At 35.9% G+C, this 21,469-nt stretch overlaps 1 protein-coding gene across 3 annotated transcripts in view; it reads left to right on the forward strand.

The window, feature by feature from the left end:
• LOC145685996 (inactive pancreatic lipase-related protein 1-like) overlaps positions 1–21,469 on the forward strand; it is a 76,017-nt gene that overhangs the window by 39,864 nt on the left and 14,684 nt on the right. For 2 of the 3 annotated variants that reach the window (XM_081758809.1, XM_081758810.1), the window contains exons 2-5: positions 7,107–7,215; positions 13,295–13,443; positions 15,518–15,766; positions 16,822–17,016. In XM_081758809.1, coding sequence (XP_081614935.1) covers positions 7,107–7,215; positions 13,295–13,443; positions 15,518–15,766; positions 16,822–17,016 — 702 coding nt within the window. Of the gene's footprint in view, positions 1–7,106; positions 7,216–13,294; positions 13,444–15,517; positions 15,767–16,821; positions 17,017–21,469 lie in introns of those variants that run through there. The other variant, XR_014131505.1, reaches the window with a different exon arrangement.

Here is a 21,469-nt window from a genome sequence, read left to right on the forward strand (position 1 = left end):
TATTTATTTTTTTAACATTTAGGATTTTGGATTTCTAGGCTGTCGGCGTGTAAGGCCATTTAGCCGTCACGTACATGAGGGATGACGTACCTCAACGAGCACACTATCCGGGGAAAGGAAAGAAGAAAGAGTAGGGGAAGGAAGGAAGCGACCTGTTGCCTACAAGATAGGTACCACCCCGGCATTTGCCTAGCGTGAATGAGGAAAACTCTGGAAAACCTCAATCAGGATGGCTGGCCTGAAAAAGCTTTTACACTTTTTCGACCGAGTGTTCCCGGAGGGAATCGAACCCGGGACCGCTCGCACCGAAAGCGAGAGCGTTAGCAACTACGCTACGCGGGGCCAATATTTTTAACATGTTTTTGTTTATTTATTGTTTTATTTATCATTGAGAGTGCAACGTGAGAGAAAAAAAAAAAACCTCTTCTTCTTATTATTATTCAGAGCCTCACCTCTGGTTTCCAGTAAATCCCCAAGCAAATGCTGTGCCATCCATTGTACATACATTTTGGTTTTGAAATCTATATAGACGTTTATAGTCATGCATATCAAAGTCGTTCCGAACTTTGTACACTTTTTTTCTTGGCTCCACATCCATAAATTCAGCCATTTCGATCCACTCTCACACACACTGTGTGACAAGTGAAACAGGTACTGAGGTGGTTCACAAAATTTGTAGATTAATCTCAGCTAGCTGAGATTATACTCGACTTTATGCATACGAAAAATGAGAAATCACTGTTTGATTTATAAGCTCCGAACATTTACTCAGGTGCCTGAGATTAAACTCAAATGACGTCACGTTGTCTCGCTTTTTATGCATACAACCTTGAGATTAATCTCAAAATCTTCAGCAAAGAGTAAGATCTCACTTTTATACATATCACCCTTTGTGTCATCTCTGCTCATTACTTTGGTGATTGGACATGATTACCTTGTGCTCTGAACACGCGATTTTATTGCGTATAAATACTCAAATATCTCCTCCCGCACGCACAGAATACATTAACATCTTTGTCATTCATAGATAAAGACAACTGATTCCCTTCACGTGTATTTTGCAAATGATGCTAATTAAATGAAGTAATCATTTTAGGAAGTGGACCGGAGGAGAGGGTGAGTTTCCCCAGCAGCTACGAATTGGCCTCCCGAGGCAATATCTCCGTTAGTGCTCAATGTCGATTAGCAGTAAATATTATCGGCAATTTTCCCTATTATAAATTGAAATTCCCGCCCGGGGAAGATCTTCTGAAATCACCAGTGATTAGATGTCCTTTCATGGGCTTCCTTTAACACTCTTTCAGTATAGTTTTTAACAAAATGAAAATTACTGCACTTTAGTTTAACTTTAGATTCGAACAATGTTTCCTGTAGGCCATCCAGTGGGGGTCAAATACCAACAACATTTCTTAATCAAAAAACTATTAATAGGAACCATTTGGGATAGTGGTGGTGGTATGTTCTTCAATTTTATATAAATTAAATTACCATCCATTGTCAAACAGAACAGTAAATCTCTTTCTGATTTCTGAAGTAATAGTAATGGTACACATTATTAAAGACAGTAATTAAAGGATTGATACCAGAAACCCAGCAAGTCCAATATCACAATCTATCACGACTCACCCAAGAAGTACTTGAATTTCAACCTATAGTGTTGACAGCACCAAATCTATTTATCGTCATAGACGCATAGAGAAACAATACACTAATATCTAAGTTTGAGCTTTTGCATTTATGCGGCTTATTCTATCAAATCTTCAATTGTATCTATTTTTATCAAGTTAAGTTTACATAAAGGACTATACTTGCAATATTTTTTTTTTCTTTCAGCTCTAATTTGGGAGTTGTATTTTTCAACATTATGTGGGAAGTATATTTACCACACTTACCACCTTTATAGGAGAGAGGGAATAGTTTTCTAGAACTCCTCAACTACTACTACTACTACTATTATTATTATTATTATTATTATTATTATTATTATTATTATTATTATTATTATTGTTATTATTATTATTATTATTATTATTATTATTAATAATAATAATAATAATAATAATAATAATAATAATAATAATAATAATAATAATAATAATAATAAAGCGTGCTAGCTACTTAAACTGATTTAGTTGCGAGCCCTTGGAGGCTATTGGGAAATGTGTAGAGAATGTAGTTTTGAGATATCCAACATATAAAATGTGTACTTATCAACGAAATGTGACAGCTGTACTGTTTAAAATATTACAAATTGTTATTCTTATCAAAAATAATTATGGCTGCTTTTACTTTAAGCGTTACGTCCTGAAAACCAGTTTAAATGTTGTAAAAGTAAACATTGGCCTTTGAATTTAGTGATTACTTTCACTTTCCTTTTAATACATGCTGTGCAACTTGTTAAGTGCACTGCAAATATTTCCACTCGTAGATCAAGTTTTTGTTTAACTTAGAAGGAATACCATGAACATATCTACATATCGACGATTAAAGCTTTTAGTTGTAGGAACACTCACACACATGTAGATATATAGAAATCGCGCATAAAAATATAAATGTTCCTTCATAGTGAAAACAAAATCAACTGTTAAAATTTGCTACAAATACAAAATTAATTTGGTTACGTATAGAAGTGTTTGGCGTGTGCATCGCTTAAGATTTAAATTCACGGGTTGTATTTAGAAAATTGTCCCTTTTCCGAAGTCTCTGGATTGTAATTTTCTTGTCAGAAAAAAAGAATCCTTTTCCGTAAGAGATTTACCCAGTATAATATTACATGATTAGGCCTTCAAAAATTCTAAACCAAATCTTTGTTTCTAGCACGTCAGTAGTTTCTAGTGCATCAGTAACTTTGGGGTTAAATGCTTAAGGCATTTGTTTACGATTGGATTTTAGCTTAGCAACCATGTCAGTAGCAACACTATTTGAGACGTAGATCTACACTTTAAAGTGGGATCCGAATCACATGAGCTTTTACCAGGAATCGAACCTGGGTATCCCACGCTAAAGACACATAGCTAACCATATAGCTACAAGAGAGCTCTGCGTTTGGCTATGACTTCGTTTTATCGTGAGGTGCTTGTCTTCAGTATAAATCTGAGTAGCGATACGAATTGCATTGTAGCAAGTGATCCTGTCTCATATAGCTTCAGAGTTGAAAAAATTGAAGATCAATCAACTAATTAATTGGAAATACATGTATCAAAGATGCTTTTTGATGGATATTTTTGTGCCTATTATTTTATGCAGCATGATTAATGCAGATACATATTCTACTTATATATTATACTTTAATAAAACCTTGTGCAGCTTCTTGGTTTTATCTAGATCAACTGGAGTCAAATAGAAAATGACAACAAATTGCCTATCGATGTGTCATATGGTTTCAATCATTATGTGATGTTGTACGAATATTAAAATGCATTAAGTGCTTCAATTAATAATAAACAATGATCGTTATATTAAACATAATATTCCTTCCTGCAACCATACATTCAACTTGTTGCCTTTCTTACATTTCCTGTCAGCTTAATGCGGCTACTTCACCAACGAAATACACAGGAATTTATTTCGGGGAGTTCAAAACTTTTCAGGTGGGCAACATTCAATATGGGGATACATTATGTGTAAAATTACTCCGGAAATTAGGCTACACTCATAGGAAAATCGGGATTTTGGGTGATTCAAACCCCAGCATTCACCCCCTGTGTTCGTTCCTGACTGTCACTAATCTTTAGTAAATAAGTTATCAATTGATCCGAAGTCTTTTAGAGAATAATAAACCCCTCCTCATATATATTTAATATAATACGAACTTTTGCTTTTAAGACAATTGAGCAAAGTCGCTGCAGTTTGAGAAACCAGTAAGTAGGTCATGACAAATCTTACAAATTAAAATACTTTTACAGATAAATAATATTCCGACATCTAAAGACATCTATTCCGACTTAAACGTGAAATGGTGTTTCATTTTCTCTTTTAAATTTCTTTATACAACGATAAGCCGCGCAAGAAATTGAAATTTTTCTTCTCCAAATAAACGTCATTCATAACGCACAATGCCGTACAAGCACAGTTTTGCCATATATCAATGCGGCTGAAAGAACAACGCGTTTGCAGCGTCAATTATGTCTCTACTGGTAATTTTATAACGCAATGGGGACGGCAGTGTGCAGAGAATTGAGTAGACAGTAATAGTGTAAAACGTAACCTCTCTGATCTCCAAAAAGGACAAATGGTTGGCACTCGTTATATAGCGTGAGTGTGACGAAAGTGGCAAGTGTGTAGGGCGTGTCGCGATGGTCAGAGTTCAAGGTAATGAGGACCCATATAACTCACGGTAAAACCACGGTTAAAAGTGGATCTGAAATGGTAGGGGAAAACATGACGTCAAGCCGTCCCCCGTGCCTATACTTTGCCCATTGCATATTTTTAGAAAGCGAGGGAACGCCACAGATATTTTCTGGAAGTGGAGGGACGACATAACCCCGCATTCCCCTTCACTTTTACCCCTTTGTAAAACCACGCCGACAAAGAGAAACAGCGGTGAGAAGAAAATTCTTAGTGAATGATCCCGCGTTGAGATTTACAGTGGATAGTCACTCAGAACCGTCACACAACTATGGTGCAAGTTACGGAAAAACTTAAGCAGATCGTTCTACATCCTGTATCGACAATCACAGCCCGCCATGAGCTACATAAATGAACAGAGTCGGGTCGCACGGACCAAACTATAATGCCTTAGCACAACATCAATGGTGCCGCGAAAATGCAACATAGACAACTGATGAGTGGAAATGTTTGATATGGTAGGATGAGTTATCGATGATCTTATTTCAAATCACAGCACATGTGTTGTGTTTGGTGGACGCCAAAAGAAGCATACGACGTACGATCCGCAGTGTCTCCATCCAGTTGTGATACATGGGGAAGCTACGCCGCAATATCCTCGTTTCTGGTAGATCTTGTTTTGACCCTTACCGGTCACGCACGCATTCACACAGCTGGGGCTTTTGGAGAGTGTTTTGAGGAACATTGGAATGAAATGGAACACCTCCCCTGGCCCGCCAAATTCCCAGACCTGAACATATATGGTCTGATTCAGGAACACTAATCCGGAGCAGATTTTAGCCTCCATTCTGTCTCACGGAACCGATTGATATACTGCACGTGGAATTGTATAATATTTCATTTGCTACCATTCACAATCCCTATGATTCCATTTCACGTCACATAAGAACTGTTCTGAGAACGAAAGATGATTAAATGCCATATGAATCTGGTTAGTTGTCTTTCTTTTTTCAGAGGTTTACATGGAATTTATTAGAATCTATAGATGTGAATGACTAGTATTTCTAAGAATGAACTAGTGCCATCTGTTGCAAAAATACGTCAAGACTTTATCAACAACATTGAAACTGCGCATGTCTGTACATATTAAGTTAAAGAGAGGCATGTATCTAGACCTGTATATCCTCTAAATTGTGTTGAATATGGTTGCTAGGCATCCGAATACTTATTCCATTCTATTAGAAGCGCCACTGTTCATATATTTCTCCGACACGCATGTACTACGATTTATTACAAATGCTGATCTTTATAAATCTTTCACCTTTATCCATGGGTACTGATCGTAGGAAACCCGGCTCCCTGAAGATTGCATTGACCTAGATATTGTTATTAAAATCCTTATTGATATTTTATTAGACGATAGAAGGTAGGTGGAGGTAAATACGCCATGTTAAGGGTGTTGCATTTTTTATGGCTTTAATTTCCATGCAACACAAAGAATAAGACATGTGTGTTGCAGAGTAGCCTTTTCCGCATGTAGAAAAAAATATGGCAATGGTGCCACTCACTTCTATTTTGTATCCAAGGTAAAAGAAAAAAAAGTGTTACAAAATGGCGTATTTACCAACACGTGCAGGTAATTACGCTAAGACTAGGATACTACTATAAACTTGTAATAAATTTTGCAACTGCTTACAGCGACTGTATTATATGAACTCAAATATTACTACACGACATGGCTGAAACAAAAAATAGAATAACCAAAGTGCAAGATGAGGATAAAAAGATAAAACTATAATCTCCAAAGTTGAAATGAAGTTCTAAACTGAAAAGTTTTAGTCCATCAGAAGATAAATAAACAGTGTCGCTGTACCGTAACCTAAAAAAAAGAAAGAAGAAAAAAAAACTACACCGATATTACATGGAACATGTGGGACAAATGAAAATATCTTTGTCTTCTGCAATTAGTTCTGCACAAACCCTACAGAATGCTTTTTATTTCGCTATACAATGCTTTTTATTGATTTAGTAGCCATGGAATCACAAATACTGAAATTACACTTAGAAAACAAAGTGTTCCTAGACGGCCACGAAATAAGGCGTACATTCTTATAAACAATCGGCAATGTTCTGTGTTAGCACAATACTAATAACGGATTTTTACCTATATTGAAATAATAAGTCCTTTCAAGTAACCTTCCCGAAGCAAACAACAGCGCGACGGGGGAGGGGGGTTCTCAGCGCTGTCTCCCGGAGTATTCGTAAAAATCGGACTTGTCCAAGACTGTGGCACATATTGGAGGCGTATTCTAGCGGATTTCGTCGGAAACGTCCCAGCACTGAACACTTGGCGTATTTAGCTGCAATGACGTATATACCTGCAGTTACTTTATGACAAAAGAACATCCTTGAGTGGGCCAAAGCTATACTGAAATCGGCACTGGTGCCTATGCCCATGAAAGTAAGATGAAAAATTATCACTGAGATTGTTTAAGTCAGGAGAAATTACACTTACTGTAAAACACAAAGAAGAGTTTGTGGTAATTCTTACGCATATATCAAGCTATACACTCTAAGTCATACGATATTATATTTTCGTAATTTTTCAATGGTTGCAGAAAGTATTTGAAGTATAATCTTTCTACATTAAAGCTTGGCGTAGAGTCCATATATTTTATAAACAGTTCACAAATACCATACTTTTCTTTTGTAGCGTCGGTAATGAGTTTTTAGATTGTAATCTAATTGAGTTTTCTTTAGAATAACTAGTATTAAATATTTTCCATCTTCTGATTATTTTTTTAAAAATCTTGTTTCAGTATTCTCTGTAGATCCAAGAGAAAGGCTTCTGGGAATCAACATTTTCGGATGTCTTGAACCACCTAATGAATGCCCTAATGATAATATAACTTTTTACTTGTACAGAAGGTAAGATGATGAATTTTTGTTTCTAAAAAAGTAGTATTATAGTAATTTATCAATTTGTTTCATAAACTACGAAATAGATCAAAATTATAAACAATTGTCCAATATTAGGAAGCAGTTAGGATTTTATTTGATTATTGAAGTCTTGTGTTGATAAAGATCGTGTGGACCAATTGTCTTGAGAAGCCATTGTAACTTCTTAACTATAATAATAATAATAATAATAATAATAATAATAATAATAATAATAATAATAATAATAATAATAATAATAATAATAATAATAATAATAATATACGTCGAAATCTTGCACGATGCAAATATCACATGGGGGAACTGTTTGGCACGGTTTGCAACAGCGCATTAGCTTGGAATTTATCTTGAGGAGAAAGCATCAATATTTGAAGCCCTTAGAAAAGTATGAAGTTCTCCCTATAAAAATATGAAAGGTAATAGACGTTAACATTTACTTAATTAACATTTGTTAAGAATTAATGAAACCAAAACTGACCAAAGCATTAAATATATGTTAATAATATTTGTGTAACAGTTTCAGCCTTCATCAGACACGTTATCTGATGTCTTATATATTTCTTAAATTCTGTCCTATATCAGGGAGTAATCTACACCCCCCCAACACCCCTCCAAATTTCTTTACACACACCCCTGGATGGAAAAGGAATACTCCCCCAAATCCAATTGTATCAATCGGTATCATATAGGTTATTTATTACATCAAGTTAAAAAAAGGTTTAGCGTTTAGGAAAAAAAGGCAATATTTTTATTTATTTATTTCACTTCAAAATACGAAGCGACCTCGTTCTCATGTACGGCTTCGAGAACCACATGACCTCATTGTTTCGGGCGGTGTTTCGATCGAAACAATTGACAAAACAGACCACTGATACCTACCCTCCTGGGCTCCGCGGTCGTTTCCGAGAAAAGAGATTGATGGACAGATGCAGATTACTGAAATTGGCAACGCCTTGAGCGGTCATTCGCCTACCTTCTCCTCAATAAGAAAAAATGTGATTAGTAATAAGCCTACACCAGATTCAGTTGGTAAGTGCTTCTCTGGAACAGGCTTGCAACCAGAAGGGGGCTAAGGAGGGCCTGGCCCTCCCTAAATTATTCATGTCCAGTTCAGAGCTCAAAACAAAATGCACAATTCAGATATTTATAAGAGGATTTTTAATGACTTGACCCCTCCTAACATATTCATGGACCCCAAAGTTCTGTGGCTGGTTTCGAGACTGCTCTGCAAGTGGTGTATCAACGGACGGACGTTACAAGGATTTTTTAGACTGAGTCTAGTGTTATGCAGGAACGCATTTGGCGCTAGCTTAATTTTTGTAAAGTATATTTTTATTCACGTAAATTCATTGAGCGGAACAGGGCTTATAGCGAGTCACTTTTTTTTAAACTAAAATTTACTTTTTTTTTAAAGTTGGTCACTAAAAGTTACTTTTTTAAAATTTGTCACTAAAAGTTACTTTTTTTGAGAGGTAAAGTGACTTTTTCGTGTGATTTATGTTTTGCATTGGCAGTTTTCTAAGAAAAATATAAAAACAAATAGAAAAAGGCAGAAATTTGTTACTCATTACTCTTCTGAAAACTTCAGAACTTGCTGCCACATGTGAAACAGTCAGCTTTATTCTCACTTCAGCTTTTATTCTTTCTAAAGCACAGTGGACGGTTGGTGGATGCTTAAGTTCTCAAGGTGGGGTTGAGAACCCTTCTGTGTCTATTCTTTCTCCTATCATAATAATCTTTTAATTTTCTCTCGTAATAATTAGGGTCTAACGCTCCGTTCAACATTGTGTGAGTGTGTTTGTGTGGTTCATCATGTTCGTCTTGTGTTATGCTTCTTGTATGTTCTTCTTAAGAGTAGTTGATGAATTTAAATATTTCACGTTTTTGAGCACTCTTAATGCAAAGTTAAATATAATGTCTGGGATGAAGAAATTCGGAAATAGGCCAGAACTGGTTCCACTTACTCAGAAGCTTTTTACATCTGCTAAGTCTGCTTACCGTAACTACAAAGCATACTTTGAAAACCTAAGAAAGGAGGAAGTTCAAAAAGAAATAAAGAAGAAACAAAAGAACAAACAAAGAGAGAGGCGATGGAGAAATTGACAAAGGGAAAAGGGGCATGATGAGATTTTGGTCACTTTTTTTGTGCTTTTGGCCATTTTTGGTCACTTTTCTACTATTTACAAGAGAGCAGACCACTATGTGCCCTGGGATTATTAAAATTAGGGTATATTAAAGAAGACAAAACAGAAAGATACAACATATTTGTAAATTGAAAAACTGGATTTCTGGAAAACAACTAAATCAATGAATAATTTTCTTATGAAAGATATTCAGAGCCAATAACGTAGCCAGGAAGGAGCAGCAATGGAGATTAAGAGATCAAATAATATTACAACAATTAACGTTAACAACAGGGTTAGAATATTAAATGAAATGAAATTGGAACTATGTACAGTATTAATTACTAAACGAATGTGATTTCAGCGTGGGACGAGGGAATTTTTTTCCCAATTAAAATTTTAACACCCACTAAAACTTGCTGAGGTGAATTAATTGAAATAATAGCAGAATTTTGCGAAATAATTAGACTACAATAATTCGTATGTAATCAACTCACATGTAATTACTAGGTAAAATAGTGGAGGTTAATTCCTAATACAGTGAAACCTCTCTTAACGGGCATCTCTCAATAGTGGACATCTTCGTAAGAAAACAAACTTTCTTATTTCTCCATTCCATAAATAGACTGTGTGATGTGGTGTTATGAGAGAGAACCCTTCCTTTTAGGGACACCTTTCATTTACGGACAAATAATCGGTTCGACCGATGTCCGTTTTGCGAGGTTTCACTGTATTAATTAGTTTAATAATAATAATACTAAATGCTCAAATGTGTGAACTTACTTTATTGAACCTACCACTGCAAAGAGTTGATATTATTATTATTATTATTATTATTATTATTATTATTATTATTATTATTATTATTATTATTATTATTAGTAGTAGTAGTAGTAGTACTACTACTACTACTACTACTACTACTACTACTAATAATAATAATAATATAATAATAATAATAATAATAATAATAATAATAATAATAATAATAATAATAATAATAATAATAATAATAATAATAATTGTTGCGTAACAAAATATACTGTTTTCTTGTTTGAGTTTGTTTAAAAATTATATCACTATTCTGAGAGCACACACCCCCCCTTTTATTTTGAACACCCCCCTAAGTAAAAATTTCTGGCGTACTTACTGGTCCTATATGACATAAATTCTTGTTATCTTGAAAGATTATCTTGTTCATTATAGTCCCACAAATTATCTTTACAACCTGTGTCCAGCTCGACATGTGCCTTTTTTCGTAACAATATTCTGCTCCAACATTTTCTTATGTCGCTATTTTTGCCACTTTTCTCTTTGTTCAATTCTATCTTTCGTGCAGAGATTCTTTCTTTGTTCTGCAATAAGGGCAACTTCGCATTTATATACAATCTTCATATGTTTGAGCGTCTAAAGTAGTCTGGTTCTGAAGCTATTGCAATCGAAGTCACCGTAACGGCTCCTATTAATGGAAATAGTATTGATATGAATAATAACAAATAGGGTGAAATGTGACCGTTATTCTGACATAACACGTTATTGAGTAGAATTTATTTACAGTAGTTCAAGTATGTTATGATGAACCAGGTTTTGAATTTAAACCTGGAAATGACGGGTACTTACTCTTTTCTTGTCCAGATTCTGAATTAAGAGCCGACAACATGTGCTTACAATCAGTAAACAATATAGATATAATGAGAGGAAGTTTTCATACAACAGGTTTGAATGTTGTATTTGTAGTTCAATCGGATAATAAATATAATTGAAGAGGCACTGATGTGTTTCAGTAACATATTATTGGTTCACCAGAGAGGTAATTAGAAGCATTCTTTACTAGTACCCATATGTCTATCTAGCTTCAACCTAGTTGATACGTGGGTGTTTAAATTGTAAAACCATTTGAAGGTGTTTCCATAATTTTTATTGATTGAATTATAAAACCCGTTTTAAAACTGTCTACAGTCCTAGAGTATCTTCAGTTGTTTTTTCCCCAATATCTTTGTTTACATCGGATTTAATCTAATTATGACTTCTATTCTTTGCCGCAGGATCGGAAAATTTAGAATCTAATCTGAAATTCCTGTTTGACTGTTGGACATTTGACCTTTCCAACATTTAATTTCTCTTCGTTTACATTTTCATACTTCTATTTATCAAATCCTTTTACTACGATTGTGGTGTGAATTCCAGTCTGCTTCTCTGTGTGAATGACGTCTACGATACTCCTATACTGTGTTCATCAATTTAACATGCTATGCAGCCATCTGGAGCAATCCAAGCAAACGTATGTATATCTTGCGTTAAAAGTATATCGTTTTTGATGATTAGAATATTAGACGCTGGGACAAATATCTTTCCCCATTGCCAGTACTGTTTTCATGGAGGCTTTCCACGACAATTGTTTCTTCCTCTTCTCCCTTTGTATTGAAATCATTTTCATTTTTCTCGTATTTCTGAAAGTGATCAAATATTTGTTCTCTCTCTCTCTCTCTCTTTCTCTCTTTTAAACTGTCTTTAACCCTTAACGGTTCACTATCTTTTCTGTCTGTTTCCGGCACTGCTTACAAAACAACATATCCACAGACTATCTTCCGCGTAAAATTTGCCAGAGTTGTCATCAGAAGGCAACAGCTTCTCTGGATCGCGGAAAGCATGTTCACAAATAACCACAAGGAACAATACCTAAAAATAATAGTCTTCAAACGCAATAGGCAAGATCAAAAAATGTGTAGCCAAATGGTAACGAAAACTCGTTAAGGGTTAACAGCATTTTCTAATTCGTCCGTTGGTGCACGCACATTTGTGATCATCAATCATATTACATCTACCCGTTTGGTACAAATTACGGCATCCTATTACTCACGGATTCGACTTACTTCAGTGCTGGCACTACACAATTTCTAATCTAGAACTCAATCTCTAAACTGTGAAATTCGAATTCCCGTAGAAAAACTAAACTATAATGATTAGAAATGTCAAGTTTTTGTTAATATATTTATGTTTTTTTTATTGTAAGTATTTCGCTTATTGGGATCCATTTTTGTTATTTGCATAAATACATAAATAAACCAGTTGAAAGTGCTCCAAGACCATTGCCAGAACGAATATAAAAAGAATGGAGATATGAAATTGGAAGGATAACTGTCATTGTTCCTTGATGTAAATCTTTTCATCCGAATATTCCCTTTCTCGCAAAAAGTAGCAAAATATCAACTCTCTATGCCTTACAGTTCTCGAGATATGGCTTATTAAATATCTAGAAATTCGAAATTTTTTGCCCAATATCTGGGGAACGACGGCCAGTTGGCCAGTAGACAGGTAATTAGTGGCCACCGGTTACTATTTGGCATCAAAATGTTACCATCCTCTTAGGTATTGATCAACACAAATATAATCTCTCTACAACTTACGCTTCCCGAGCTATTTCTTGTTAAATATCTAGAAATTGGCCATTTTTGGCCAATATCACGGGAACGGTAAGAGTGACGCGAAAAATGTAATCACTTTCTCTGATAGTTTTCGATGCTCTATCGAATGCAGGGTTCAAAATTAAAAAATGCAAATAACAGACAGATGGCAGATACAGACACACAGACATAGAGAATTCAGTAATGAACTTCTGAAGTTCGTTGAAAATAAAATGGTTGTCACATAGAATATCGACGTTAATTTGTTATTGGTTAGAATGTGAAATGTTTTGTTCAGCTTCTACTTCAAAGTTTGTGTAGGTCATCTTATTATGCCAATATTAAAAATATCCTTTAAATTTGAATAAAATTTAGTTATTTTCGTTCAGTAAGCCTATCTGACAAAATTTATCGAGACAGGGAAAACCATGTATTTTTGAATTCTGATTATTTTAAAATTAAAACTACTCTATAATTTTTGTATGAATGTTATTGATATTGTTGATTATTTTCTCTGAATAGGCATACAAGATATTCTCCTGAAGTAATTGATGTCAAAGATAATGCATCCTTTTCAAAATGCAGCTATGATCCGAATTTACCAATAAAATTGATTATCCATGGATATACAGGACACAAAGATTTTTCGCCAAACCCAGAGCTTCGTGAAGGTAAGATATTACAACTGCTTCAACATGTTCTATGATGCAACTTTACCCCGAGTTAGATTAAGCCTAAGCCAGTCTTAGTTCTTGGCCACAAATAACTCGAACTATTATTGACAACTGAGTACCTCCGCATTCATAAGAGTAGGTTACTAAGTTCTGAGTTAGGCTTAAGCATCTGTACAAAACTAATCATCAACACAGTATTTACTCAAAAGATATTATTATCTACTTCTATATTCCATATATAATTATCAGATTGTTATCGTGCTTCCACAAATTTTTATATAACCATATTAACATACGAGAGATAGAGATTCCACTACATGTGAGAACATACTTCATTCCATGATTCCTAATCCATCTTGATGTGATAGCGATTCTTCGTGATTTGTTTGTGCGTATCTACCCTAGCAACAAATATTCTGAAAAGAAGCATGTGACAGAATTCAGTAACGTTATGTGTCCGTAGCCTTGTAGCCTCATTCCCAGCATTCTATCAGTATCCATACGATGGAAATAATTATCAAGATTTTCAAAACAGGTAACAGTACTTTGAATTTCATTTTCTTTTTAAGGTTAAATGCCCTTATCAGCACCGAATCCATATATATTCTATGAATACAGTAGCTATATAGAGCGCTATGATGCCTATGACAGAAAGTTGCTTCAGGTTTATGCAACGAATTAAGTACCCTTACTAGTTAGTTTACGTAATATTGCGACCATCAGCGAGTGTGCTTGATTTGCAAGCCCTGTCTGTTAGCCATCGCCTTGCATCTCAATTTACACCGAAGTAGACTGCTTTGAAGCACGTATTGATCAAGTCGGTTCCATTTCTCTTCATAAACTTTCCAAAAGCCGTCGAGTGTGCAGTTTAACCTTTGTTTCTGCAACAGGAACCCACAGAAATCCACAAAGAAAACAAAATAGTGCTTCGTTGTTAGTTGTCAATAATGATTGTGCAGAACATTGTTATACATTCGTCGTTCGTGACACATACGTAGAACTCTAGTATGCTTTCATATTTCAGTCAATATGCAGATAAATAAAATTAGATCGAAACTCAAAATTGGTATACTTGATATTGAATTTCATGCAGAGTTTTATTTTGAGTCCAGCCCTATTATGTGCTGGATGTGATCGTAGGGGATGTTATCTGTTAGAAAAAAAAAAAAAAACAAGTGTGAAACCGAATATTCGGTGAAAAACCGAATATGGTTTGAAAGGCATATTTGTATGCGAGTAGGGTAATATGGTTGCGAGCAGTATTTAGGCTAATGACTGGTTTTCCCTGTCATTCCAGAAATGTCATACGAAACAACACGAAGGAGGCTTCTATATGTCCTGCAGGATATAAAGAAGGAAACAAAGACGCAAAAGGCAACACCTGATTAGTTTCCTTGAGGAAGAAATGTCCACCGAATTGATGGCACTATGTATTGTATTGTACTAGTCAATTATGTATTGTATTGCACACCTTACGTCTTTAGTTATTAAATCTGCAAGGTCTTTCATATTTCTGATAATTTCGAATTTTGAGGTTTTGGCCAGATTTGGAGGGTGTCCGGATAACGGATTTTTCTCAGTGTACCTTCTCACTGACCATTCAGGCATTGCTCAACTGTGGGTTCTAAACCAAACTCTAAACTTTAGTTTCTGAACCAAACATATTGAACGCTCGGTGGAAAATCTAGTGCAACGGGGGAATAGACATATTTCTTGAGAAGCCAATTGTCTCAGTTTTTCATAGATATTGATAAAATTGTGGAAGAAAGAAATTTTCCAAAATATCTCACCTGTTAATTATTTTCGTAACTTAAAACGGGTTTTACGCCAGCATATAATATTTAATTTTATACATAAAAATATCTTGGTATATTGTGAGAGTATAAAATAGTTTTAAAATCAATCTAAATTGTCTCTCTCGTATGCAGTAGGTAAAAGAATAAAATCTTATTAACACATATAAGTAAATTATTTTATACTTTTGAATATTAAGGAATATTCTCCCGATTTTTGTGACACTTTCAAAGATTGATTTAAACGTTAACTTTTTGAACTTTAACTTTTCTTTCAGCCTATTTCACCAAAGGAGACTATAATTTATTTACAGTAGACTATGGACCTTTGGTGAGATCACCTTGTTACATGGAAGCTTCTAACAATGTTATGCTTGTGGGAAGATGCATCGCTCAATTCATTAATTACCTTGTTGATGGAGGAGTTCCGTTTGACGATATTCATGTCATTGGCTTTAGTCTTGGAAGTCAAGTTGCTGGAAATGTCGCTCATTTTCTTAAACCTAAAATCTTGTCACGAATAACAGGTAAGGCTTGCTATGCTTTTAGATTGTGATTTTGTATATTATATATTAATTAATTTATTAAATGTAATTCTACAGCATTGTCAGCGTATAATAAGAAATGAAAAATAAAAATGAAAGAAATGAAATTTTTGAGTTTTACGTCCCACGTTTATGCCGGCTAGGCTAAAGGAGACGATGATGATGACAAATGAATGAAATGGTGGAACGAAGAAATGAAAGAACCCAGAGAAACTCCACGCACACAGTGTTTGTTCATCACAAAATGCACTTGGCGCGAGCTGGGATCGAACCAGGGACTTCACGCACCAGAGGTTAACTGTCTACAACTGAGCCACCGTGTCCCTCAGCGTATAAGAGGATGAGCCACATGCCAATTGCTAGACTAAATTAAGATGAACAAAATGATAATGATGAGTATAAATTCTCAAGTGTAATTGTCGAGGAAAATCAGTTTTTTTTGTAAATCTAAGAAAATTAATGCTGTACGCTAACCACGCCATCGTGGGCGCCTGAAGAAAATTTTCTATGGGGGGCCACCCCCCAGGTTGCTATATTACGTTTGGTATTTTTTTTATTTGTATTAAGAAAATCTTAAACAAAAAATAGTTGTTATTATAATCGTGCACGCACACCCAGTGGAAGATTGTTACAAGTCAAAAATACATATTTGTGGGAACATGACTTTTAAAGTTTGTTATTCTATCAAAATCGCTGGTACTTTTGCCATCGCTGGTATCGCTGGAAAACTGGTATTTCTGCCATCTAGAGGTTAATTTGTTTAGTGACGTTTATGCAAAAATACTACCAGATAAAGCTCTCTTCTCTTTTGAGTGATGATAATTCAAAATTTCCATTTTTGAGTTGTAACACTTTTCCACCGGGTATGCGATATCTAGGTGCCATGAAGACGTGGTACCTGGGCATTTTCGAACCCTGGTCATGCGATGTATATTCAGCTGATTGAGAACACTAACACGCAAGTGTATTAATCATAACATACCAGTAGATTGCTTATTATCATCATGAAAGAAATAAAAAAAGGTCACTTTTTGTAGGTCTTGATCCTGCGCTCCCAAATTTCGCCACTATTTTCAAAAGCAAGATCTTAGACCGGACAGATGCTAAATTTGTTGACGTAATGCATACAAATGCTGGAAATTTGGGAAAAGTTGGTCCAAATGGTCATGTAGATTTCTATCCTAATGGTGGGACGTTCCAACCTGGATGCAGCAAAGAAGTGAACTATTCAGGTTAGTACACATACTAAAATGTACTTGAGGTTAAAATTTACTAATTATTATTAAATATGATTTCATTTTGAGAAGAGATGACTCACAATATTTATTTAAGTTAGAATATTCTCTCGTACGTAACGTGAATTTTTATGCACTCTTTTAAAATTAAAATTTTACGTCTTAGTGCTACCTAGGTCAATGTATTTGATATACATTTTTAACTAAAAAACTCTGTAGTCCAATAAATGAAGGTGAATAATAAGTAGGACGCGAAAATAATTCCTGCAAAAGAAACTTTGCACAGAGTTTCCTTATGATGCCTATCCGTTATACCAAAAATCCTCGAAAATTCATAGTGTCTCTGGACGCCATCTTGGAGAATGGTGTCTTTTTATATAAAAATTCACAAAATACGTCATGATTTTCTTGCTAATTGATGTGTTGTCATAAAACTTCTACCAAATAAAAAGAGAAGGAAATGCAAAATATGATAATAATAGCTTTATTTATATATTTTGTTTTAATAAATGAAAGTATAATTAAATATTTGGTACCGACGGAAACATATTCTGCGAAATAGCTCTTATACTGAGTAAAATACGATGATCCAATACATAACATAAAAGGGAGGTGGAAGATTATACTTTCATTGGTAACAGTTTGGTTACAATATGAGAAACCATAATGAAGACATGAGAGTCGTTCGATAAGTACTTAGAAAATCAGAAAAGGACGCTTGTATTATTGAAAAAGGTTTGTATTTATTAAATGTCATTCCTCGTTCGACTGTTGTTAAAGCTTCAGCTCTATCTGCTACGTGATTTCATTGTCATAATCGATTGAAAAAACAAACTTGTGTTTATTTAGAAAAATGGAATAAAATAAGTTTCATATGGTTAGTAAACACTTGTATTTAAAAGGTTTCCACACCGAAAGAGATCAAAACCGAGTTGGATGAAGTTAATGGCACATCTGATCTTGTGTTTGCGACTGTTTACAATTGGGTAAATGAGTTTAAACGTCGCCGTACATCTACAAACCATGAACATCGTTCGGGTCGTCCAGTCTAAGTGACTTCCTCCGAAATGATTGACGAAATCCACGATATGGATTGAGTGCTCGACGAATCAAAGTTCGCGGAATGGTTGAGGCTATAGGCATATCACAAGGTAAAGTGTTTTCACTTTTGCACGAAAAATTGGATTTGAAAAAATCTCGGCAAGATGAATGGAGAATAAACGCAATCGTGTGATCGATTCGGATGCGGTTTCGCGCTTTTTCTTCGCAATTCCGACAAGTTTCTGTGTCGATATACAACAGTGGACTAGACAAGGATATGCTATTACACTCCAGAAACAAAAGAACAGTCGAAACAGTGTAGTTTTAAAGGTGATCCAGCTTCGAAGATGGTGAAGACGGTGAAATCGGCCGATAAGGCTATGGCCACAGTTTTTTTTGGGATGCACGTGAAATCATCTACATCGATTACTTGGAAAAAGAACCAACGATAAATAGAGAGCATTATGCGTCATTATTCCATCTGTTGAGAGAAGAAAACAAGAAAAAACAGCCTTTAATCCAATGTTCTCGGGATTGCTGCCAGAGTGAGTGTTGCTGTGCTGAGCTTTCGTTACCATACAGCGGCAACATCTTCAGAGCTATGTGTTGGAGTGTGCTGGTCGTACAATTTATATTGTGGACTTTAAGAATCGCTGTGTTTCTATTGGTTGTTTCTGTTGGACAATGGCGTGCTCTGATTTTGCTGGTGGAAACTGCTCTGTGATTGGCTGATGGTTCTTTTCGTACCGAGAAGCTGGATCCAGATATCAGGTAGATGATAACCTTCGTCTCTGTTGATGGATGGCTTGTATGTACGGATGAATAGAGATTCATGTATTTTCCTGTCCCAGAACTGTTTGCTTTTCTTTAGTACTTCTATTTGGTCCCACATGGCCGTATGATTGTATTGTATGCAATGTTCGGCTATTGCAGATTTTTCAGGTTGTTTAAGTCTGGTGTGTCACTGGTGTTCTTTCATTCTGTCTTCAATGTTCCTTCCCGTTTCACCTATGTAAGTGGCGTTACATTCACAGGTGATCCTATAGATGCCTGGTGTCTTTAATCCCAATGAGTCTTTTGCAGTTGGTAGTAAACTCCTGATCTTCGGTGGAGGGCAGTGTACAGTCTTGATGTTGAATTTCTTCAATAGTCTTGCTAGTTGGTTGGAGGTTTTTCCCATATATGGAATAACTGCAATATTTTCCTTGTCTGCCGTGTTGTCCTCTTTTGTGGTGCAATTTCTGCTACTGTATTTTCTCATGACTGTCTTGATCTGTTTCGACGAATATCCGTTGAATTTGAATACGGTTTCTAGGTGAGACAGTTCTGTGCTTATATTATCTGGATCTGCTATTTGGTATGCTCTGTGTATTAGAGTATTTGACACCCCCATCTTCTGTGCAGGATGATGAAAACTGGTCGCATCGAGGTAGAGATCAGTGTGCGTGGGTTTCCTGTAGATTGAATGGCCTAGACTTCCATCTGGTTTGTTGTATACGAGTACGTCCAGGAACGAGAGTCTTCCTTCTATTTCTGTTTCCATTGTGAACTGGATGTTGCGGTGTATAGAATTCAGATGCTGCAGAAATTCGTCGAGTTTCTGTCTGCCATGGGGCCATATGATGAATGTGTCGTCTACATATCTGTAGAATACTGTAGGTTTGTATGTTGCTGTTTCTAGCGCTTTGTGTTCAAAAGATTCCATATAGAAGTTCGCTATTACTGGAGAGAGAGGAGAGCCCATTGCCACACCATCGCTTTGTTCAAAGAAATTGTCTTGGTAACTGAAGTAGGTAGACGTTAGGGTGTGTCTGAAGAGATGTACTATATCCTTGCTGAAGTGCGATTCCAAGAGTTTAATAGAATCTTCTAGTGGTACCCTCGTAAAGAGAGAAACCACATCAAAGCTGACGAGTATGTCATCTGCGTTTGTCTTGATGCTGTGTAGTAGTTGTACGAAATGGCTGGAGTTTCTGATATGGTGTGTACACTCTCCTGTTAGTGGCTGTAGCAGTCCTGTTAATTTCTTGGCCAGGATGTACGTGGGGCCTCCTATGGTGTTAACTATGGGTCGTAATGGAACTTCTTTCTTGTGTATCTTCGGAAGGCCATAAATCCTTGGTGGTATTGAACCGGAAGGTTTAAGCCTCTTCTTTTCTTCCTCATTCAGACTGGAGCTTTGTATTAATCTGGAGGTTTTCTTTTCGATGGCCTTGGTTGGATCTCTGTCAATTTTTCTATATGCTGGATCTTCCAGTAGACTACCACTCCAAATTCACATGCCTACTGGAAGATCCAGCATATAGAAAAATTGACAGAGATCCAACCAAGGCCATCGAAAAGAAAACCTCCAGATTAATACAAAGTTCCAGTCTGAATGAAGAAGAAAAGAAGAGGCTTAAACCTTCCGGTTCAATACCACCAAGGATTTATGGCCTTCCGAAGATACACAAGAAAGAAGTTCCATTACGACCCATAGTTAACACCATAGGAGGCCCCACGTACATCCTGGCCAAGAAATTAACAGGACTGCTACAGCCACTAACAGGAGAGTGTACACACCATATTAGAAACTCCAGCCATTTCGTACAACTACTACACAGCATCAAGACAAACGCAGATGACATACTCGTCAGCTTTGATGTGGTTTCTCTCTTTACGAGGGTACCACTAGAAGATTCTATTAAACTCTTGGAATCGCACTTCAGCAAGGATATAGTACATCTCTTCAGACACACCCTAACGTCTACCTACTTCAGTTACCAAGACAATTTCTTTGAACACAGCGATGGTGTGGCAATGGGCTCTCCTCTCTCTCCAGTAATAGCGAACTTCTATATGGAGTCTTTTGAATACAAAGCGCTAGAAACAGCAACATACAAACCTACAGTATTCTACAGATATGTAGACGACACATTCGTCATATGGCCCCATGGCAGACAGAAACTCGAAGAATTTCTGCAGCATCTGAATTCTATACACCGCAACATCCAGTTCACAATGGAAACAGAAATAGAAGGAAGACTCTCGTTCCTGGACGTACTCGTATACAACAAACCAGATGGAAGTCTAGGCCCTTCAATCTACAGGAAACCCACGCACACTGATCTCTACCTCGATGCGACCAGTTTTCATCATCCTGCACAGAAGATGGGGGTGTCAAATACTCTAATACACAGAGCATACCAAATAGCAGATCCAGATAATATAAGCACAGAACTGTCTCACCTGGAAACCGTATTCAAATTCAACGGATATTCGTCGAAACAGATCAAGACAGTCATGAGAAAATACAGTAGCAGAAATTGCACCACAAAAGAGGACAACACGGCAGACAAGGAAAATATTGCAGTTATTCCATATATGGGAAAAACCTCCAACCAACTAGCAAGACTATTGAAGAAATTCA

This window comes from Thermobia domestica, chromosome 5 (genome assembly GCF_964235325.1).
Source record: "Thermobia domestica chromosome 5, izTheDome1.hap1.1, whole genome shotgun sequence".
Classification (NCBI taxonomy): domain Eukaryota; kingdom Metazoa; phylum Arthropoda; class Insecta; order Zygentoma; family Lepismatidae; genus Thermobia; species Thermobia domestica.